This window comes from Enhydra lutris, unplaced genomic scaffold (genome assembly GCF_002288905.1).
Source record: "Enhydra lutris kenyoni isolate GAN:26980312 unplaced genomic scaffold, ASM228890v2 scaffoldscaffold10, whole genome shotgun sequence".
Lineage (NCBI taxonomy): Eukaryota > Metazoa > Chordata > Mammalia > Carnivora > Mustelidae > Enhydra > Enhydra lutris.
The window spans coordinates 21,435,063-21,459,539 of NW_019154094.1; the positions used below are offsets into that span (position 1 = coordinate 21,435,063).

The window sequence follows — 24,477 nt, forward strand, 5'->3', positions numbered from 1 at the left end:
GATAGTCACACCATCTTCAGAATTTGAGCAGAGAACCTGGAAGAGTCTGGAAATGTCACAGCGTTGCCTTAGGAAAGTTCTCCTCAAAATGCCATTATCGTCTGCTTCGTAGTCTCTCCCCGGAAGGTGGTCTTAACTTCAGTGTTCTGAATTCGTTCAGTGCATTTCACGTGATAATGCATTTTATTAGTATATTTCAGAGAAGCAAAGTATTTGTTATAAGTGGAAACAAAAAATGTACATGCCTCTGTGGGTGTGGGGGGCATTGTGGGAGTAAATAATACTAGGGATAAATTTGGGAACTACTGGTTTAAGCAGGTTTCTGTGTTTCAGAACTTCTCTGGGTCTTCCAAATGTTAATCAACATGATGCATGTCCACACAGGAGAGGAGAGAGTTGGTAAGGCTTCTTGAACATACTGGCTTACCACGAATCGTCTCTGGAACTAGTGTTCCACAGACACGCTTTGGGAAAATTATTTAGAGTTCTACACATTAGTAACAGTCCTCTCTCCAGCCTTTCAGCATTTCCATGGCTATTCAGCAGCAATCAGTATGAACCACAACGACAGTGACTGTCCAGTTTTTTGTGAGTAATGTAGTTTGGCAGTTAGATAACTAATTATTTTTCTGAAAAGGCTTTAACTCTAATTTAACTAAATTAACTCAATTGGCTGAAGCAATGGGCTCTTAAGTGTATTACTTACCTATAACAAAAATTAAAACTGCAAAGTGTAAATGTCTGCCTTTTAATGTCTTGGGTTTTTTCTTTCTACAATGACTAATCCATGCTTTGTCACAAACCCATGAACAAACAGGTCAGCGACACTGTGTAGGCATGAAGTACAGCAGGGGTGGAGAGAGCCTGGGCTTTGAAGTCAAAGCCATCCTGTCAGGTCTGGCAAAGATGTGGCATCCGTGCCATGTCTCCCCAACCTACTCGCATGACAGACATTACTAATTGATCCCAGCACTCCTCTTTTCTCTTGGAGCCTAGAGAGGGCCTTATAATCTTTACTCTAGCACTACAGGCTATCAATATCATTGGCTAAGATCTGGCATTGTGAAGAAAAAGCTGCGAAAAGCTTAAGTATTCACTTTGCCACTTACAAATGGTAAGGTCCTCACAATTTCCCATACCATTCTACGCTGCTAATTTCTCTTCTGTAAAAAGAGAATTAAAGCCTCAACTCATGTTACCCGCATTTAACTATCATTCAGAGTATACAAAGCAATGCCCAGGGTATTTAATATTCAAACATGACACAGTCAACCTTGCAGGTAGCTGGGAAAGCTTTAGAATTCTGTACCCGCTCCCTATTTCTTATCTCAGATTTTATCTTAAACACAGAGTATTTTCCGTATCTAGACATCTGCATGAAGATTTTCTTCTAGTTCCTTCTATGACTTTACACTAGTGCATTGCAACTTTCATATACATGAGATTTCTTCTACTGGGTGATATACAGTCTGGGTGTATAGGGAAAAACATACGGGTACTCTGAGAGATGACATTTCCCCATTTTCTGTTGACATTCGTACCAAACATTTACATAAGATACGACTCAATCATAACAATGCCTAGCACTGAGTTGTGAGGGTGAAATGAGAACTTCTCTTGGCAAATGCCATACTCTATTAGCTATTTTTAATTCTTAGGAGAAGAACAAGAAATCTGCAGGCATATGTCTTGGATAATTGGTTTCAGAGGGATGGAAACTTGGCTAAAGCTTATTTCACAGAAACACAAGGAAGGGGAACTAAAGACCACTGCCTCCTCCTTCTGTCCCTCCCTCCTCCAAGACCCTCACAGCTCACAGTAAAGACCACGAACAACACTGGCCTCACCTCAGGTCGCAGTCGGTGCCGCAAGGCTCGGTAATGGGTGCTGGCTGGGGCAGCCGGTCACATCTTTGATCAGAAACCGTAAGCTGATCAGATTCCCGGGTGCAAACAGGTTTTCGCTTCCTCTCCCCTAGGCAAGGAGGAAAAAAAAAAAAACTTAGAGAAAGTAACCTATTCCAGAAACTATTTAGACCAGGGGACTGGCAAACGTTTTCTTTAGTGGGTTAAATAGTAAACATTTTTGGTTTTGTGCGCCATATGATCTCTGTCACAACTATTCAACTCTGCCATTATCGGGCAAAAGCAGATGCTCATAAATAACATGTAAAAATGGTGTAACTGTGTTTCAATAAAACTTTATTCATAAAAGTCAAATAGCAAGCTGGATTTGGCCCACTGGCTATAGTTTGCCGACCCCTAATTTAGGCAAAAGGAAATGAGATAAATCATATATAATATGACTACTAAGTCTGTGTCTCTGGAAAATGAAAGTGCCAGAGCTGATTTTGCTTGGGTTCACACATGTATATGAATCTTGTAGGGAGAGGAAACCCAACATATCTCGAAACCCTTAAAAAATTCAACTTGCCCTCCAAAAATAACCAGAAAGATGCAAAGAAAGGAGATCAGAGAATTCATGCAGATAAAAAGTTTTATAGATTACAGGCATTTGGCTGCTGCTAAAGAAAAATCAATAGAAAGAATTAAAAGAAATAAACAAACAAACAAAACAAAAACATCAAAACCTCAAATCCCCAAAACTCCACTGAAAAGTTGATACCTTGGCAGGGTTTGCTGCATGCTTGCCAGGGCCCATGACTGTTCCAGTAAAACTGCTGGGGTTTGTCTTCAATAGGAATATTGAAAGAATAGCGCACATCTGGGTTGTATAACTTTCCCACCGATAACACCTGGAATGAGCAGACAAAATGGAGATGTTTGCGGGTCCCGTGACACTACATGGAAGGAAAGGGTCATGGGCTCATGGTCAAGTTTTTACCTGAAGCAAAAGTTCTTGTTCAATGCGGTCTGTGGAGTTAATCCTTTCCACTACATTGTCAGACCCGCTGTACTCTATCACAGCATTCCCGATGCGGATTTCCCTTTTGGACATTGTGACAACAAAGTCTCCATTGAGCAAGAATTCACCTTTACTGCTTGATAAAGCTGTAGATGAGAAAAGATAATTCACTGATTTGCTGCCAGTGACTTGCTGTCTGAAATACAAAAGAGCATTCTGAAAGGCAAAGTCGGGAGGGCAAAGAATATCTACTTTTCCGTCAGACAGGATGGACTCAAATGCTAGTTTTGCCACTTGCCAGCTATGAGGACTTGGGAACTCACTTTCCCTCTCCCCGTCTCCATTTCTTCATCTTTGAAATGGAGATAAAGACACCCACCCTTGTAATTCTATTACTGAAATATAAGTGTTCTAATTAGTGTGTGGTTTGATACACAAGTCCCACATTACAGCCTTACAGATAGAAACAGAGGCCTTATAATCTGAAAATATGTACTAATGACCTAAACATTTACAAAATTAACTCCCATGCAAATATCCCTATTTTTTGTTAGCATTAGTTGAGCCTATAGGATCTTTGTTAGTCTTCCTCAACAGATATTGGAATCTGAAAATCCGTGGCTGACATGATGCTTAAATGTCACTCTTTCAGTGAGGCCTAGTGTAGCAGCCAGCCTCCAAGATGGCCCCAATGGTCCTTGCCTCTTGAAATTCACATCCTGTGTTGTCCTCTCTCACATGGAATCACACTGACTGTGTAATCAGTAGGATTTTGAGGAAATGACAGAGTGTGACTTCCAAGGTCAGGTCTCAGGCACCGTGGCTCTACCTTGCTCTTTCTCTGGCTTTGGGAGAAGCCAGCTGAGCTGCCGTGTTGTGAGGCAGCCCAAGCAGCCCCCGCTGAGAGATTTCTTGTGAAGAAATAAAGCCTTCTGCCAAGAGCATCTGAATGAGGCATTTGGGAAGTGGATCTGCCCACCCCAATCAAGCTTTTAGATGTAATCATAGCCCTAAATGAATTTTTTTTTCTTAAGATTTTATTTATTTATTTGAGGGTTAGGGAGAGCATGAGAGGGGAAAAGGTCAGAGGGAGAAGCAGACTCCCCATGGAGATGGGAGCCCAATACAGGACTCGATCTTGGGAGTCCGGGATCATGACCTGAGCCCAAAGCAGTGGCTTAACCAACTGAGCCACCCACGCACACCTCTAAATGAAGTCTTAACTGCCACCTCATGAGATACCTCAAACCAGAAATACCCAGTTATACTGTTTTCAATCTGACATACAGAAACTGGAATATAGTACATATTTGTTATTCTAAGCCACTATGTCTTGAGACAATTGGTTATACAGTAAAAGATAATTAATACATCTTCCCAGACCATTCCTTTAAAACTGAAACCCCCTCCCACTACCAGCACAGATTCCATACTTGCCATCCCATTTCCCACCTTAATTTTCCTTCATAACACTTTGTCTATGCTCTCTCTCCACAACCAAGAATTTAAGCCCCATGAGGGCAAGGATTCTTGGACTCTTTTATTCACTGCTATATCTCAGCTTCAAAAAGAGCCCATCGTACATGATCAATAAACTTTTTTTTTAATTTTAGAAAAATGAATGAATCTACTGCAGATCTTGAAAAAGATGAAACAATCAGAAAAGCTGAAAAAGTCATGTTAGAAAAGTCCTGGAGTCAAGCACTAAAATACTGGCCAACTGAGAACTTGATGAAATTAGACCAGTTACAAACTTACAGAAAGTAAGTAAAATGGACAGAGAAGCTACAATCAGAAGAAATGATTTATTTATCTAAGTGTCAAGGGAGACTATTAAGAAAGTAAATACAGCCCCAGAAAGCTTTTACAAAAATGACTCCTTTTAGGTTTTACTGTTAAATCCAAACTTTAAGCAAAGAATGCACTACTCTGCTATCACATAATTTAACCAGAAAACTTAGATAAGAATATTTATCAACTGATTTATTCTATAATCTAAAAACATATGCATGGTTGGCATGAAAACATAATTTTGTTTACTATAAGAAAAAAAATCTATTTTCATGCTTTTTGATTAATTTCTCCAGATAAAATCCCAGTCCTATCTTTTCCCCCTAGTATTTATTATAAAATTTGGGCTTTTTGTGAGTACCATTTAGTTTGTTTTTTTTCAGTACCACCGCTCCTTGGATAATGAATCCTCCTCAGTACTGGGCTTGACATGAACAAGAACTCAATAAATCAGAGCTATAAACTTTTGGGCACTGAACGAAGTATCAGAGAAAGGCCCTCTTACCTTTTATAAATTGTGCACAATTAGCAAATCTCAGTGGGGAGGGAACCCTGAAATGCACAGGCCATGGATTTAAGTGAACAAAAGGAATGCAGAAACTTAACTCGGGTGGCAAACAGGTGTCATCCCAGGTGCCAACGTCAACCAACCGGTCTGCTCGAGAATCTACGCAGAGCGTGAATCATTGGCAGCCTCACGTCTTAGCAACATGTCAGTGACATTGGTCTCTGGTTGCGGGACGGGGAGCGAAGATGCCTGAGGTGTGTGCCAGACCCTAACCTGTCTTTCACTGATGCAGGTGATATCTTGTCTCTCACCAGGCAGGCCGGAGGAGGTTTAGAGGATTTAGGGAAAGTCACTATTGCACCGTTATGCGGAGATGACTGAGGGCTGAGATGAAGCTCTGAGTGCTCTTTGTGGCTCAGCAGCAGCAGGGGCCTCATTTTCTTGGATGTGGCAACCCCACAGAGCTCACTCATTTGGTCACATGCTGATGGAAGTACTACTCTTTCTAGGATCGGTAGTTAGCGCATGAGTTCTGTCCCTAACCCAGCACTGCGTTTGCACCCACTCAGATAAGCCCCATCTTGGTCCTGAGGAAAGAATGAGATGCCTTCAATCGAAATGGTTGGGAAGAATGTGGTAAGAGGGAAAAAGGTTTTATTTATTTATTTATTAAAGATTTTATTTATTTATTTGGCAGACAGAGATCATGAGTAGGCAGAGAAGCAGGCAGAGAGAGGAGGAAGCAGGCTCCCAGCTGAGTAGAGAGCCTGATGCGGGGCTCGATCCCAGGACACTGGGATCATGACCTGAGCCTAAGGCAGAGACTTTAACCCACTGAGCCACCCAGGCGCCCCGGATAAAAAGGTTTTAAAAACACAAACCCTCCAAAGCTTGGCTGCTTCTTCGTAACTCAAAATCCTTTGATAGCCCCCCCGCCAATGCAACTACACCTAACAACTGGCTTCAAACTCCTTAGCGTAATCTTCCCAGACTCACCATTCACTCCCACCAATAAACCTCACTTCCCAGTCATTACATCCCCATATCCGCCATACCTTTTTCCACACCGAGGCAGAAAAGTGAAGTGGTTAAGGGTGTAGGGTCTGAAGTCAGACCAAGAATGATTCCAACTCTTCCCACTTTCTGACAAGTTTACGTGACCTGGGGTAAGTTACGGAACCTCTCTCTGCCTCAGTTCCTTCCTCTGGATAACGAGTTTCTCCCAGCGTCATTACGGACATTAAACGAGACATTGCTGGCAGCTCGGATTTCTTCCTATGCACTGTCTCCTTACCACACCTTCAGAGTTGCCTCAGTTAGGGATGAGAAAAGCATGACTTAAATGTTATTAAAATATTCTCTCAAGGCCAGGTGATTTCCAGTCACAGCAAGTCTGTCTCCAGAGCCTGTTAACGACTGAAGTTTTCTAAGAACGAGGTCAACAAGTACCTGTTCCATGAATGAATTCACGCATGCTTTCTCTTATGCACAAACTGAAGTCAGATTCATTGAGCTCAAGATGTTTAACAGTTTAAGTCGTTTGTCTTCCTCAACTACGTAAGCCTCTTTCAGAAGGCGGCCATTTAAAAATGCATTTTTGTAACCCCAAGAAAGATCCTGGCCCATAGTAGGTGCTCAATCAATGACACTGAAAGAGGGAGTGACTGATTGGGCCTGACATTTATGACAAGGAGACCAGAGTGCTTCCAGTCGAATAACTGTTTCCCTGTCAGCATAAAGCTCTGACAACCTCGTCTCCCCTACGGCCGCTGTAGCGTGAGACCCACCAGCCATGCGAGAGGCCAGACTTTCAATGGGTCACTGATTGGAAGTGAGGTTGTTTCCGAGTCCTCTCAGACATCCTGAGGCTGCCTCCTAATGTGGGTCACTCACATGGTGACCACCGGACATGCTGTGGACACAATCACCCAGTTCTCTCAAGTGAGGTCGCATGCTACCTACCCAGCTGACGTCTCACCAAAATGGGGGAAATGAGATGTCACAAGACTTGCTCTGTAAATCACAGGATAATCCAGTTTTGTGCTCATTCAAAGAGCAGTCGTCTGTTGTAGGTTAATTCTGGGGCTCCTTCCCAACCTCTCCTGGCTTCCTCTCGGACTTATGCCCACTGGGGCATTTTACCCTTCTCAGCATGCTCCCTCTCCCGGTAGTTGGTGGGGAGGGAAGGAGAAAGGAATTGTCAGGGGAAATGAATTTCATGATTTATCCCAAACTGAATTGATTCCTGTCCTCCCACTGCCACAATTAATCAAGAGCTAAGTGCACTGGAGACAAAGAAGTATCACAGAAATGGATCTATTTTTTTCTCCTCAACCGCGAACATGGTGGCTCTGGGTGCGACTTGGCTTTAACCCGACAGGAGGGAGCGGCCTGTGTGAAACGACGGCCTTTGACAGGAAGACTTTCTGCTTCGGTACCTTGTGAAACAAATAGTTTCCTGCAAACGACTGTCTACTGTCCAACCTTCCACTAATGCAATTAGGGGAGCTAATTTCCTGGGTTGGTTTCTCCCCCATTTCACCCAGAGCTGGGTTGCTACAAAGGCCCTCCCTCCTGGAAATTCCTCCCCGACCAGCACCTGTGGAAAGAGTGTGGCTTGACTGGCTTTAAAAAAAAAACGGGAGGGATAAGGATGAAGATGCCTTAGCAACGGAATGGCTGTGGGTGTGAAAACCTTAGAGCATTTGCGGCAGCTCCTTCAAGCCAAGAGTAAATGTTTACGCACCTCGGATTTGATGATGCCATGTTCTTCCTCACTCGTTAAGAAGCCAGTGTAAGGTTCAAAGGCCCTGAGGTATTGACCTTCACACTCAGTGAACTGTGACTGGCCATCTATGCTTGCCCACTCTGCATTTGCTTCCAGAGACTTGTTCTTTTGCCAACAGGTGACTTTACCATAATATTCCACTAAAGGGCCATGACTGCCCCAGACTCCCTCTCCCAGATGACAAATCTTTAATTTTTCTTTCGATCTTGACAAAGAGATTAAGAAACCTCCTGTCAGGAATAAAAGGTTATCAGGAGGCCCTGCCCAATTCAGGTACCTCGCCTGGTTGATGAAGTTAATTGAATTGAGGCCACTACTTGAAAAGAGATTTTTCCAAGAAGGGGCAGAAGAGAGAAGCATCCCTCTTCCTTTCAAGAAGAAAAAAGCAGGTCAACATGGCTTTTGGCTTCCAGGAAATTAATTAATAAAGGAGGTTGTACGCAATGCTGCTGGATTTAATTAGGAAGTAGTAAGGCCACAGCAGTAGCCACATGTTTAAATTTATAACCCAGTGCACGCAGAAAAATGCCTGACCTATTTTGCTCAGTGGTGGAATGGGAAATGTGGGAGTCCCAAAAAATAATTTTGAAAAGGGTCCTCCAGAACTCGATTAATTCTTTTATAAAGTCACCACCCATTTGGATATTTAGAGTAGGGAAAATCTGATCCAGCCACTGAGTAAATGATTCTAAGTAGGACTCTGTGGCCTTTCAAAGAAAGGACTATTCTGTATATTTCCACGGTAATCCAATCCCCCATTAAGCACATAGTAAATCCTCAGTAAAGAGAACATGAGCAGTGACTGTTCAACAGGTGAGCAATTATCTACTTAGTGCATATATGTGTAGGCTTTATATCAATAGCTAACAATATAAAGATATAACCTCTGACCTTAAGACAATGGGGTGCCTGGGTGGCTCAGTCAGTTAAGCATCTGCCTTTGGCTCAGGTCATGATCTCGGGGTCCTGGGATGGAGCCCCTCATTGGGTTCCTTGCTCAGTGGAGAGCCTGCTGCTGCTTCTCCTGCCCCTCCCCTCCACTTGTGCACTTTCTCTCTCAAATAAATAAAATCTTAAAAAAAAAAGACACTAGTGGCCATATGGATAAATAAGGAACAAACTGTCTCATCTCAGTTCATGGCAGCCCCATCTTCTCAGGGGCTCAGGTAGAAATCTTGGAGTCACTCCTGACTTCTTTCTCTCTCTCACATACCATATTCAATCTATCAACAAATCATGATGACCCAATCCTCAAGAAATATCCAGATTTTGACCATGTACTGTCACCTTCACTGCTCCTACTTGGGACTAAGCCACCAGCCTCTTTCCCATGGATTACTGCAATAATTTCTAACCAGTCCCCCTGTATCTACTCTGTGCCCTTCTTCCATCTAACAGCCAAAGTGCTCCTTTGAAAATACAAATGCGATGATATCCTATCATTCCTCGGCTCAAAATCTTCAATAGCTCCCCTTTTCTCCCAGAGACAAGCAGGTCTTTTCAATGCTTCTATGGCCCTATGTGATCTACTCCTAATGCATGACACAGCCTCGTCTAGAACTCTCCTCTGTGCTGATGTAGCTGCAACCACACGGGCCTCCCCCTATTCTTGGAATAATCCAGACATGCTCCTACTTCAAGGATTTTGCACTGGCCTTTCCCTCTGCCTGGAATGCTCTTCCCCCAATCAACCTGTTTCTTCTTGCCACAATTCAAACACTTCAGCTCCACTGTTCCCAACTCACCCTCAGTATCCCAGTTTCCCTTATGATGTTCTATTTTCTGATAGCCACTTACCATCTTCTAACCGTATACAGTTGGCTGACCTATTAACTTATCGCTTACTGTCTCTCTCCTAGCACCAAATGTATGTTCCAAGAAGACAGTGATTTTTAACTTACTTATTTTTGTTCTGCTCATTGTACCTAGAAGAGTGTCTAGCCCATATTCAAGAAGTGAATGAATGAATAATGGCATACTGCAGAAAATGCTATAATGAAGTCATGTATATGTATTACACTTGATCAGCATGCCGGGCTAAAGGATCATTGTCTAGCTATCAAGGATTTTATGTAGACATTCCAAAATACAGATTCTGATTCTAATCTGATTCAACAAAGACTCATGGACTAGTTCATTGTGTTTAAATGTGCACAGAGAGCCTCTACAGAGGCTGAATTCAGATGCACAAATAGCTTTCTTGTCTGGACACTGTAAGAGGACAAGTACATTCATTTCTTTTAAAAAGTCACCGCCCAGTCAGACTGCTGTGAGATCTTCTAGATCAGAGGGCAAGCCATGCTGCTCTCTATGGCTAGGAGGAGTCTGGTTGTGCAAGGTGACCAGCTGAATCCCTTCAGTCATGACCCCACTCCCTTTGTCTTTCTTTTAATTAAAAATGCTTGGGAAATTTCATAATCACAGTGGTTTACAGAAGGATAAGTTGACGTGGAACTCGTCTGGGCCAACTATTGAAATGAACACAGGGTTGACGGTGCGTTGTGGTTTAAACAGAAGGACGATAGGAATTAATCATGTGCCTGGACATGAGACAAGGGTGAAGAATCCACAAAGTAACAAGGTAGGCCATTCTAGCCATGACATGAGAATAACTTGCCAACCTTGAACATTTTGGAACAAGCAGGCATAATGAAATGTTGAATAAGTCCACCGGTCAGTTATTGGTTAGAACTGGCACCACAGAAATTAGGGCAAGTAATATCTTTAATAAAACATTTGCTAGGGGCGCCTGGGTGGCTCAGTGGGTTAAGCCTCTGCCTTTGGCTCGGGTCCTGGTCTCAGGTCCTGGGATCAAGCCCCGTGTTGGGCTCTCTGCTCAGTGGGGAGCCTGCTTCCTCCTCTCTCTGTGCCTGCCTCTCTGCCTGCATGTGATCTCTCTCTGTGTCAAACAAATAAATAACATCTTTTAAAAAAAAATTGCTAGCCAGTTACCCACAGGACAGATTGCTGTTGTTATTGTTATTTTTGAAGACTCAAAGACAACAATGATTTTTATGCTGAATTTACATGGTAAGTGCTTTCAGAATTTGATGTAGGGCCTTCCTATTTATTATGATCCAGAATGAACCCCTGACATGGACTCGGGTAACTACACGACTCTTCCAATAATACTCTGAGGTTATACACATGGGGGGGATATAAAAGAATGAATTTCAAGATCAACTACTAGTATGAAAGTACATGACACCCAATGGCTCTCCGTGTGCACGAGGGGGAAGGAAGGGACATCTGCCAAGAGCCCCAGAGAAGCAGAATCCCCACCAATGGCAGGAGATGTGTCATCTTACCTAAGTAGTTATCGTCCTCAGATTTCCCTGAGAAGCTATGCTGCCTCACATCAATATTGGTAGCACCTGCTGGGATTCGGACCACAGTATTGTAACCTGAAAAGAATTGAGCCACAATTCAGTATTCCACAACACAGTTCAGTTTCTCTTGAGTATGGAATTAAAGGCGGGCAACCAAGGAATGCAATAACAATTCTTACTATTAAGTGTCTTCTAGCCAGACGGGTAATGTACCTTAACAAGACTGATTTTATGCCTGACATGAATACTTTGACCTATTACCTGTGGTTAACAATTTTTAAACTTTGACCATTTTCCGTCTCCTGGTTCTTTAGGAACAGATTCTTACCATAATGTACTGTATTAAATGTTCCTGCCACTGTTTTGCATGAAGAATTATCGCCACCACAAACTCCACATTTATCTCTCCGGGCTTTGGAATTTAAAATGTGATCACATCCAGCTTGCTTTTAAAAAGAAACGTTTGAAATAAACGGTAAGTATTATAAAAATACAAAAATTATAAAACATTATGACACGGTAGTTAGCATGGTTCTTTGAATTAGGCATTCACAAATGACAAGTAAGTCTTTTTAAAGCTGCAAGGGTTGAGAACTCAAATTATGTATAGCCCTGGTACGGAAAACGTGGTCCTTGGACTGGCAGACTTAAGCATCCCTGAGGCTGTTAGGAATGCACAATCTCGGGCTCTACCCAGATCCACTGGGGGTGGGGGTGGGGGTGGGGGTGGGGGTGGGGGTGGGTTCTGGCATGTTAGCAAGATGCTTATCTGCTTCATCTACAGATTAAAGTTTGAGAAGTATGGGGCACCTGGCTGGCTCAGGTAGAATGTGTGACCCTTGATCCCGAGGCTGTAAGTTCGAGTCCCGTGTTGGATGTAGAGATTACTTGAAAATAAAATCTTGAAAAGAAATCAAGCTTGAGAAGTATAAGTCTACAAATAAGTGGGATAAATGAAAAGAATTGTTCAGGAATGAAAAAAAAAAAAGAGTGTGGTGGGGGGCTGTATCTTATATTAAAGAGCCGACATCCCACGTGAAGGGAGCAACCTCTCTCCACTCTAGACTCTGGCGGCCGTGAAGAAATAGGAACCCTATGTTGACATATCTTTCAAGAGAATCTGGAAAATGGGATTTCATGTGAAATCCCCTGTGTTTAAATATTGGCTATGAATGGAGGACAAAACAGGATTCGAGGCTGCCACAATGTAAGGCTCCAAGCAGCTTCTGGAATTTCTCCACATCTTAATGTAACGCATCCGTGTTGACGGAGGTCTGCAAAGGACACCATCAACGACCAGAACACCAGGACAGAGTTCATATTCTTGTCTACGCTGTCCACTTGTAGGAACTAGCCTTTGAGGAGAAGCTCGATGTTTTGCTATGAATGGACTGATGAGGAAATGAGCGCTGTCGTTGTGAGTCGGAAAGCAGGGAAAGCTGCTGGGGGCTCTTCCCATCATGGACCCCATGCAAGGATCAAATAAATTATCTCAAATCCTGGCTACGTTTAAGAACGTTTTCTGATGGGTGAGAGCAATGAAATGGTATCAAGCCCTCTAGAAATCACAGCATGGATGCTTTACTCTGCCAGAAGTTTCTCGATTTCCCTTCTGAGAGTGATTAACAGGCGTGTCTCAGGTAGAAGCTTTCACGCTTGAAATCAGAATGAGAAACCCGACTCCGGCCCGACTAGAGTGTGATCCCTCTCGACATCTCTCTGGAGCAGAGCTCTTCTAGGAAACCTGCTGTATGAAAGCATTTGGATTTAACCTTAAGAGCCAAGGTTACAGTAAAGGAGGGTGCGTATGCACGGATTATGAAAATACACTTTCACGGGGAGGTTTGGTGCAGACCCTCACGGAGCTCCGGTTCTCACAGTTGGGAGACACCATCAAGCGATGCCATTGTTGACGCTGCCCCGGAGAACACACTTTGAAAACCACTTCCCTGGAGACAGTGCATAGATATTAGCCACTGCTGGCTCTATCAAGGAAGCCACAGACCACAGCGTGGCAGCAGGACAACACCGTCAAGAAAACACCACCCGGGACTTACCCGGCAGAGGCCCTGGACACAGATATCGCTGGTGTCCTGGCCACACGGGGTCCCGTCCACCACCCTGTCCCGCAGCTGATAGTAGGCTGTGTTCCCGGCCACCCGGCAGAACAGCTTGCAACGGTCCCTCATCAGAACTGGAGAGGAAACACACGACGCAGTGTGACTTCTGGGCCCAGACCCCGCACCAACCTGCCCACCGTCCGCGGACACCCCCCACCCCGGACACACTTACTTCCACTGTACTTGGGGACCCAGCGCACGCTGGGAAGCAGACCGTTGATGTTAAAATGTTTGCCGTCAAAGTGAGCGCACTGCTCCTCTCGGAAGTCTCGCTTCTGCTTAAGACACGGCTCTGTGTTACACGACTTGAACTTCATTCTACGCCCTACACAGTACTTGCCCCCGTTTTTCGGCCTGGGGAAAGAAAGGGAAAGCACACACACGCTGGGTCACAAGGCATTTCTCCCCACATCACTCTCTCCTCCGTGGCTTCCTGTCTTCTAGGGAAGTGGCTGACGACAGAGGCCAGGATGGTCAGGACAAAGACTCTGCAATCCAGGTTTGCTTTCTGCCTTCACGCCATTAAGTATATGACCTTGGGCAAGTCACCCCCACCTCTGTAAACCTCCGCCCCTCCATCTGTCAAACTGGGAAGGCGCCATAGGGTAAGGCTGTCTTGGGGATGGAATGTTAGAGCTGGAAATACAAAGCCTGGGATCTATCAGGCAAGGATCTGTCCTCTTTCTCCTGAAAATCCAGTCCTCTGGTTTTCAAAATGTGGAAAGTAAAAGGTACAGAGGAGTAGCTAGAATGCTCCCCGTCTGCTTTATGTAACATGATATTCTCACAGAAGACCAGACTCACATCTGTGCTATTCTATTTCCATTCATTCTGTCCCTCCTCTCTCTCTCTTTCTCCACACCCCCCCCACCCCGCAACAACCATGGCTTTTCTTTGTTTTACAAATGAAACGGAATATAGAGAACATCCCCATATTCGGACTAACCTAACAGGAGAAGCAGGAAAAACCTACTGGTTTCATTAACTTTTGTGTGATGGGAGTACGTGGTCCACTTGCCCAGCCTCACACTGCAAATTCCGTCTTGGCGTGCAACCCCCAATTATAAGAAATTCAAATGTACATGTATTTTCCAGATGGGACCCAGTGAGTCAATGATACGACACCTCTCCTAGTGGTCCGAGGCTTGCCAAATTCATCATGGAAACAGGAAGATCACAGAATCACAGGACCCTGGGCTCACCCACCCAAGGCTGGGGCAGCTTGGATTTCACAGTTACCCCAGGACATCTCTGAAGTAAAGTTTTCCACTTTCCTTCTTTAAAATGAAGATTTCAGAGTCCTTGGAACCATACAAAGTGTTTTTTCATTTTGTTTTGTTAAACCAGGACTTGGGGGGAATGGGACATATATCCATGCCCATAAAAGTATGGAATGAGAGCCAGTCCAGCAGGACAGATAAGGCTTTGGAGCTGAGCTGGGCTCCAGTCTCGACTCTCTCCTCCTTGTGTGACCTTAGATGAAGTTCTCAGCCTCTCTAAACATTAGTTGCCCCTTGCCTACCATGAGCACACACGGTAGAGGCTGAAGAAGTTAGCTACTAGGTTAATATGTCAGCACTCTCAGTCTAATCTGGTCCAATGAAGCAGCTTGTTCTGAGTACTGAACTTGTGCTAAGATATGGGGCAGGTCTCAATGCTTCTGCAGAGCGCCCAGGGGGCACTGGTCGTGACACTGCTGCAGTGTGCTCCCTAGATCAAAGATGTGCAAACTAAGGCAAGAACATGGGCCTTATAGCTACACACTGGATGCCTCTGCGTCTGCCGTCGGGCCTCTCTGAGCTCCATCCTGCACATGTGAAACAGAGGATACTGTGCACCTGAAAAGTGCATTAGGAATCTGAGAAGCTTAGTAAGCAGTCTGATAAGTACTTTTATTTATCACAAAGAAAACCGTAACTAGGGATACAAAATGACATGTAACCTCCCACTATCTATGTCTGATTGTTTCTCCATGAAACACAACTAACTCGGTGTGTCTTATAGCTGCCTGCTGCACTCAACTCACTAACCCACACTCATATCTTGCCCTGGAGTAAGGCAGACATAGACATGAGGTTCAGAGAAGTCAAGGCCTTTGCCATGGTCCACACAGCTGGGATAGGACTAGTATTCCAAGTTTCCCAGGTTCTTTCTTTGTCTGTACTCTCTTACTCCATTATCCAGGAACAATGGTCCAGAGTTGTTTTTTTTTTTTTTTCCTCTTCTTTTTTTCTTTGTTGGTGCCATTTAGAGATACAGCTTTGGTTTCCTGGATTCCAAGCTCTTCTCTAAGTACCAAGACACTCTAGTCTCATGTATAAAATATCACGGATTACATGTAAATAAAAGATCAGGCCCATATACCTCTTCAGGTGAAACTTGCCTTAAATGTGGTACAAGGAAGACCTCTTCTATTTTTCCACAGATTGAAATGCTCTTTGTGGAACCTTTTTAAAGGGCCCAACTAACAATGGAGGATTGATCACTTATTTATTTGCCTTTTTGAAATGAAATTCTTCCTTTTTGAAATGAAATTCTCTACAGTTGATTTTTTTCTTTTGGCTTTCTTACACTAGAAGTCTTAACTCACTCCTGAAATCGCCCCAATGAAGCAGCTCCTTGGACTTCAAATCAGAAACCCTTAGAGGAGGCTTCCCTTAGGAAGGCAACAGTCCCCACCTTGGCTCGCTTCTGCACACTATCAAGTGGCAAATGGCATTTAGTGACTTCCTTTTATCAGTGGCATTTTTCATAACCAACACAGAGAAAACACTCCATGGGAGAGGCTGTATTATGGATGGTCATCAGCAGGGACTCTGGAAACGGAAGGTTTGAATCCTAGGCCTGCCTCTTAATAATGGTGTCATCTTAGGTAAGTAGCTGAATCTCTCCGAGACTCAGTTTCCCCAGTTGCAAAAGGGAGACAACGCTAAAATCTACTTCGTCGGGGTGGGTAAGGGTCAGCTGGGTTAATCCATTCCAAGTATGGGAATAAGGCCTGCCACGCAGGAAACGCGTAGCTATTACAAGGGCCTGCGACTCCAGCCTGGGGACCAAACCCTGCCTCCTGTCTGTTCTTACACAGCTGTGAGGTAACAATGGTTTTTACATTTTAAAAAATTAAGAAAAAATAAAACATGTATTTTGAGACATATAGGATTATACGAAGTTCAAAGTTCCATGTCCATAAACGAGGTTTAATTGGCATATAGCCACACCCACTCATTCCACCTGGCCCCGTGTACATTTCCCACTATATCTGCAAGGTTGAAGAGTTGGGTTGGAGATCCTGTGCTCTGCAAGTCTGAAATATTTACTGAGTTATTTCATGGGAAAATATTCCCTTACAGTAAAGGTGTGCCCACCCCTGAGCCACTCTTATGTGCAAGGCCCCATGCCACTTTGTGTGACTGTGCCCAGCCATGCTGTGAGGTAGGTAGTGGCATCCTTGTTCCTGAAGTTTGTTAATGGGGTTCAGAAATATTAAGTAACCTGGTCAGGTGATAGGCCCATTAAGTAAGAATTGATGGCTGGGAGACAGCGTAGGTCTCCCTGACCCAAAGCTTGTGATCTGGGGTCTTTCCTATGCTGCCTCTCTTGAGATAGGCTTCTTTCCATATCAGGACTCCTTCTGTGACTTTATTAGCTTTTTATATAAAGATAGATTATACTTTATTAATAAACACAAATTTGCCCTTTCAAAATACATGGCTTTTCTTTTATCCCAAATCATCTCTGCCTGATTTGCAACGACTGTGTTATGGGGAAGGCTGTAGCCAACTGAATTTACCTTTCAGTGTGGAAAAAATTCATGTTATAGTTTTTTTTTTTTTTTAATTCAGATCATGTTGCAATTTAACAATTTGGCTGGGTAGGAATATTTTTTCCATGTAGACAAATAATAAAAATGATAGGAAACGCAGCTTTAAAAATATTAATCATATTTTCCAACTATTAAAAACCTGCATTTCAAATAGAGGTGGAAAGGACTGATGGAAATTGCTAGATGAATTACTATGAAAGTAACTATATTCAGCACAGCCAAGCTGAATTTTTTCTTCAAGTGCACATTACACAACCATGTCTATTACTATACAAAGAAAACTCATGACACTACACGGCCAAAGCTACAAAGGCATTTTTGCAAAGATCATCACAGGTGCATTCCACCCTCAGGGAAAGCTAAACTTTGGTCTGCAAATGTGTTTGAACAGAAATCTCAATGTCTATCTGTACTACAATGAATTGGAGCAGGCAGATTAGGGTTAGCACAAAGAAGGCATTTCTAGTGATAGGACAGACAGCTTCAGAAGGTAGCGTGTTTCCTGTGCGTGGAGGGTTTGAGAAGAGGTCTAATGGCCAGCTGCAGAGGTTGCTGAAAGCTCTTCAAGGATTAGATGGGATGAGCCAGAGGGCTGTCCTTGCGAACATTAATGATCCTTCCAAATGGAGTGATCTACGGGCCTGGATATCTTTATTCATTCCTTAGTTAATGGCTCTCCCAAAGCAACCAATTCTTGAATTTTGAAATAAGCTCACCCAACTCAGTGCCTCAAAAAGAAAACTTTGCTGGGGCGCCTGGGTGGCTCAGTGGGTTAAGCCTCTGCCTTCGGTTCAGGTCATGATTTTGGGGTCCTGAGATCTAGCCCTGCATCGGGCTCTCTGCTCAGCAGGGAGCCTGCTTCCTCCTCTCTCTTTGCCTGCCTCTCTGCCTGCTTGTGATCTCTCTGTCTGTCAAATAAATAAACAAAATCTTTTAAAAAAAGAAAAAGAAAACTTTGCTGCAATTCTTTACAGCCAAATGAGAGATTCGTTTTCTTAGATGAAATAGACACGAGTCTATTACCTTGTCAGCAGATTTAATTAGCAGTTCCTATGGTGAAAGCTTAAGTGTGAAAATATCTAGTTCACAACCTTCTTCTCAAATATAGGAGTTTATTAGTTTTTAATTTAACTTACCTCCTAATTTAAAAGAAAAACAGAAGCACCAGAAGAGGGAAAGCTTTGCCTTTCCCAAAGGACTGGCATGTTTTTTTAAATTTTTGATGGACGTGTAAAAATTCTATAAACTTTTGTTCTAGCCATCAACAAGCTCAGAGTCAATTTAGAGCACAAAATAAAAAGTATGGGGCCCAATGGCCTGATAATGCATCTTCTAGTTCCAATGCTGGTCTTGCTTTGGTACTCTAAGTTATGTTTTTGGTGGCTCTGATTTTAGATCTTACTGTATTGCGTGTTTCTCACAGATCAGATGATCATGTAATTAATTGTCCAATCCAGGACACTAGAGAAAGTAAAGGGTAGCTATTAATAACTTCTCCTGACAACAGATGTGAACTGGGATGGTTTTTACAGATCAGAATACATGCTCATCTTATCTGTACGGCATGGATCATAAATGGGATTAAAAAACAAATAAAACATTTAAAGACAAAATGGTTGGGCCCCATTCTCATGATGGCAAATCAGCAGCACTGCATACTGAAAAGACCAAAAACCATTTGACCTAAATCAGAAAGCACCTGGTTTCTACAGCTTGCTCATTAGGACACAATAGTCCAAGGCTCCTTCTCCTTTGTAGCTTTTATGTTTTTGGCGGGGGGCGGGGGGGGTAGCCTAAAAATACAGCATAAAGTATTTGGATACTAAACACATCCTTGAATTGCAAGAATACTGTAAAAAAAAAAAATCCAGCGTTCTTAATAAATATATCTTGGATACTAAAAATGGGGCTCTACAGTATATTCAGAAGGGCTCCTCAAACTGGGAAAAAGCAGGTTGTCAGTGATGGGAACACCATTCCCCTCCAGTTCTTTGAGAATCAGAAGCTATCCCTTCTGCCTTCTGCATAACGAACCATCTGCTCTGTGAATTTCTCTGCGCAGGCTTTTATTTTATTTTATTTTTTTTTTTAAAGGTTTTATTTATTTATTTGACAGAGAGAGAGATCACAAGTAGGCAGAGAGGCAGGCAGAGAGAGAGGGGGAAGCAGGCTCCCTGCTGAGCAGAGAGCCCGATGCGGGGCTCGATCCCAGGACCCTGGGATCATGACCTGAGCCGAAGGCAGAGGCTTTAACCCACTGAGTCACCCAGGCGCCCCAACTGCACAGGCTTTTAAACCGAGATTTGGATCTGATTTTTCCTTTCCTGTGTCCCTTTCTCTTGTCCAATGGACTTCCCCGCCACTGCCATTGTGAACTCAAGGTTTTGTGAGGTAGACTCCTTCCTCAATTCACAGGGACATCCCAAAGAGCAAATAACTTGGAAGAGCTTTAATGAAATGATGTCAGTGCTGACACTCAACTAGGTGAATGGTATTCTTTTAAAACCTTCCATAGCAAACAGCAAGGACAAGGACCTCTAATTGAAGTCTTTAATGATCAGTTCCTAACTTCTGAATGTGAGGATCTTTGCTTCACTTTGAAGCTCAAGATCCTTTCCTGCTGAGATCTTTACACGGGGTGATTTTCTTTGTCTGGCTCCTTCCAATTATGGAGTGATTTATCTCTCTCCCCTTTCCACATTACCTCCAGAACTACTCTGAGACTTAAAAAAACAAAAACAAAAACAAAAACAAACAGGTCTTCTGAATGAAGTATTCTTGGGTCACAATTTCAAAAATGTCCGCTTGTTGGCAATATTCATATCCTCGTGACAATAACAGCACACTGGAATAATACTAACTTGGCTCGCTGTAACACCAAACAGTTTTTAATTCTTAAAAAGTGTGTCGTGTTTGCTATTAGTTTAAAATGCTTTATTTTATTTTATTTTTTTAAAGAGATTTTTTAAAAAGATTTTTTAAAAATCTTTTCTAAAAATCTTTTTTAAAAGGATTTTTTAAAAATATATTTTAAAAAGATTTTTTAAAAATCTCAGGCAGAAACAGAGGAAGGGAAGCAGGCTCCCCGCTGAGCAGAGAGCCCAATGCAGAGCTCAGTCCCAGGATCCTGGGATCATGACCTGAGCCGAAGGCAGAGGCTTTAACCCACTGAGCCACCCAGGCACCCCTGAAATGCTTTATTTTAATGCTTCAATAATACAGCTAGGATTTATAATGGACTTTAAAAAGCAAGTTGTGGAAAACTATATATAGTATGATCCTTATTTCATATTACAGAATACTTATTTCATATACTACATATTACATGACAAATCTTTTTTCAAAGTCCAAAGTGATACTATACAATCATTTTTCCCTGGTTATTTCCTTGTGGGGTGTAGGTGGGAAATAGGAACAATGATGACAGAAATTTTTTTATCGTGTAGTTTTGTGTCTGGATTTTTTGAATGCACGTACTATATTTATAGTACCGTTTAAACCAATACAAAATTGGTTAACCACCGTTAAACCAATACAAAATACAGACTCTATTAATAATCTAATGTTTTATGGGCACCTGGGTGGCTCAGTGGGTTAAGCCACTGCCTTCGGCTCAGGTCATGATCCCAGTATCCTGGGATCGAGTCCCACATCGGGCTCCTTGCTCAGCCGGGAGCCTGCTTCTCTCTCTGCCTCTCCCTGCCACTTCGCCTACTTGTGCACTCTCTCTCTCTCTCTGACAAAGAAATAAATAAAATCTTAAAAAAAAAATAATCTAATGTTTTATGTTTATACCCATAGTGAGAGACTAGAGTCTATGTTTTCTAGCTCTTGAACTGTCTTTGCAGAGGCTAATATCATGTAAACATGAGACAAATGTTGGACTGTGAGCAAAAGTACATGAAAATAAATCGATCATTATCTGTGATTTGTACTAATGAGTATTTATCATGTTGGGGCTTGCAACAGTGGCCTAAAGCTATGTTCTTTTTTGTTTAACATGATTCATATTTTTTCTTATAAAAAAACTGGAAGCTCTGGCAACACTAGGCCCTCTTCCTGCCTGTGAACAACCAGCTGGATCTGGGTTGTGCCCTGTACTTAGTCTCTACTACCCTTCAGGACAACCGTATTACACTGTACCAACCCACTCCCTGGTCTTACCTACTTGTTTCTGTCCCCAATCAGTCTGCTACCCCTAATGTGGACTCATAAATGAGTCCTGTGCATGAAATCACTTTACATAACACCAAAACAACTGGGTCTTCAATATGGTTATTGGCTTAGACATCTAAAAACTATCCCGATTCTAGGAGGACTCCTTGGTCCTCTGGCCTATAGAGGTTCAATGACCTCTATAATACCACCTATGATCTTCTGTTCCTTTAGATTTTGATACACCTTAGATCCAAATAAAATTTGATGTCTTTCCTTATGATAAAAATATGGTTTCTTAAATTTTATAAACACACACTCTTACTGTGACAGAGGCTGGGAAAAAACCCCATCAACTTCATTTGAACACGTAGTAAAGGCTAGGCTGGTAAAGACAGCCACGGTCTTTAATGAGAATTACCCCAAAAGCCAGGCACTCCCAGTCTGTACTGGTTGTGGGATGGACACTGTCTGGTTGTGGGATGGACACTGTCTGGTTGTGGGATGGACCTTAAGGTCGCACCTGTAAGACAGCTACCTTGACCCAAAATGAATTCCTGCCTTGGGGGATCCAATTCCTTAGCCTCTGCTACCACCACCCAGGGGGTCTGAGTGCCCTTTGAGGCATTTTGGTAGCTAAACTGCAGAGGCAACAAGCTACCTACAGTCTGGACAGAAATGTCCAATTTCTTCCTTTCCTTGGGACAATCCATCTGTTCCCAAGGTTAGCCAGCTATACTGAGCTCAGCAGGCAGTGAGATATGCCTGATGTCAAACCATTAAACAAGCCAATGAATACAATAGCACCTACTGCTTGGTAGACAGAACTTTTTTTTGTTTTTGTTTTTAAGATTTTATTTATTTATTTATTTGTCAGAGAGAGAATGAGCGCACAAGCGGGGGAGTGGTAGGCAGAGGCAGATGGAGAAAAAGGAAGCCTGAAGCGGGACTCGATCCCAGGACCCTGATATCATGACCTGAGCTGAAGGCAGATGCTTAACCCACTGAGCCACCCAGGCGTCCCAAGGTAGATAGACAGGATCACGGGAGAAAGTGTACTACAGAGGACAGTGCCTGGGAAGAAAGAGATCGGCTATTACTGGTCTAAGCAACCCTAGAAATCCACTCCCTCTTGAAGGGGGAAAGAGCTCTCCATCTGCCCCCAGCTACATCATTCCCTTCTGGAATGTGCCACTCTTGCTATGCCGATAAAGCGACAGCAAGAATTTCTAGGACTTACTCTGGTCTGTTGCACTCCCGAATAGCAGTTTTGATGCCCCCTCCACACGTTCTCGAGCAGGTTCCAAAGGGACTCCAACTTCCCCAGGATCCATCCGTCACGGGGGCCTCCATTTCTTTGGGGACACAAAATCCAAACTTGCAGTGCTGTATTTAATAAGGGGAACAGTGAGGGAGAGCTCGGTGCTGGAGACATTGTAGGATCCGCTACCCTTTTGAGTACATACCATACTTCATTCCGCCTCCCAACCCCACCATGTGCTGGTTTGAAATGCTGCCATTTTCTATATGAATAATGGAAACAGTAGGGATTTTCATCATTATATGGCCACATTCTATATGAATAATGGAAACAGTAGGGGTTTTCATCTTGTACTTAAGGATTTTAGGTCCTGTCTTCATTTACCGCTTGCTTGACTGAAATGAGCCCATGAGTGGCTGGCTCCAGGCAGTCAGGCTAACCCCGGTAGCCGGCTTCGAGGTGCCCAATTAGTCTACTTGGAAAAAATGAGGAGAGGAAGTGGGCAGACTGGCTGTAGACGGGGCCAACATGAGTTCCTGGATTTGTAGAGCGTCTCTCCATTAAGAAGGCTCAGAGACGCTGGGAGCCCGGTAAAATATATTTTATTGCTCCCCGCGGATTTGAAAAGCCAATTTTAATTAGGTGGGAGAGGGAAAAAAAAAAAAACAAAAAAGCAAGTTACATGATTCCCATAAACTCACTTCACCAAAGCACACAGGATGAGATGAGAGCAAAATGGACATATTACAGACAGCCCTAAACTTTATGGCTTTTTTGTGACTCACGGCTTCAGAGTCTCCAGCCTACAGCAGGAAGAAGGCCATGATGCTTAAGACGAAACAAAACAGAATAAAACTCCTCAGCAGGACAAGGGATTCGGAGAAGCCCATTTCAACCCTCTGCCATTGTTGGGGTGTGAGGCCCTGACACAAAGCCGAGGTCACTGAGCAGCGGACAAAGGCGGAGTGGAGGCAGGGGCGGCAGGAGGTGACGCCCTGCGGCTCGCTCAGATCTCTCAAGTGGAGCTGGTGATGGCCGGCTACCGTGATTTATCTGCAGGGAGGCCACAGGCAGAGGCAGACCCACAGCGGCCGGGGGTGGGGGAGCGTGCTGGGAAAGTGGACGACAAGTAAGGTGCAGGCGAAGGTCCCCGACTCAAGGGGCAGCCGCACAGAAGGCTCGGTGAACGATTATTTCGAGAGCACAATTAAGCTTTCTCTGTTTTGCAGCGTCCTCTCTTGCAACAATTCTGCTGGGGTGTCTGAGGATGTCCCCTGTCCCTGGGCTGTGTGGCTAAGGCTTAAAAGGTTCTGCATTCAAATATCCTGGGCACCTCCATGCCCAAGAAATGTGGGCAGAGGGAGAGGGGATGATGTCACTCTCGGACATCCTCTTCACAATGGTCTTTATGGGGGTCGTGAACATTTATTGGCACATACGCACATAAAAACAAACGAGAGAGGTAGCCTGGTCTGCAGCTCCGCCATCCAACGAGAACGTGCCAGAAGCCACATGTTTTAAAATTTATTTAAATGTTTAGAAACCACATTAAAACAAGTAAAAGGAAAACTGAATTGAATTTTAATACCTTTTATTTAGCTCAAAATAGCTGAACATTATTATTTCTGTATGGAATCAATATAAAATTATGGGGTTTGTTTTTTACATTTTTTTTTTTCATACTAGGTCTTTAACACCTGGTGTGTATTTTCACTTAAGCACATCTTCGTTCAGACTGACATTTGAAGGGTTCACTAGGCACTTGTAGCTGCTGGCTGCCATACTGGACAGCAGAGGTCTTGGAAGGCCAAAGCTTGGCAGGCCAGTGGTCTAGTGG

The 24,477-nt window shown here is 43.4% G+C and overlaps 1 protein-coding gene across 1 annotated transcript in view; it reads right to left on the bottom strand.

The window, feature by feature from the left end:
* LOC111143964 (ADAM metallopeptidase with thrombospondin type 1 motif 9) overlaps nt 1-24,477 on the bottom strand; it is a 164,532-nt gene that overhangs the window by 95,877 nt on the left and 44,178 nt on the right. Inside the window, exons 12-19 of the mRNA XM_022498000.1 lie at nt 22,620-22,765; nt 13,574-13,755; nt 13,339-13,475; nt 11,610-11,727; nt 11,261-11,356; nt 2,845-3,011; nt 2,626-2,755; nt 1,848-1,974 (exon numbers count right to left, since the gene is read on the bottom strand). Of these exons, the coding sequence (XP_022353708.1) occupies nt 1,848-1,974; nt 2,626-2,755; nt 2,845-3,011; nt 11,261-11,356; nt 11,610-11,727; nt 13,339-13,475; nt 13,574-13,755; nt 22,620-22,765 (1,103 nt within the window). The remainder of the gene's footprint in view (nt 1-1,847; nt 1,975-2,625; nt 2,756-2,844; nt 3,012-11,260; nt 11,357-11,609; nt 11,728-13,338; nt 13,476-13,573; nt 13,756-22,619; nt 22,766-24,477) is intronic.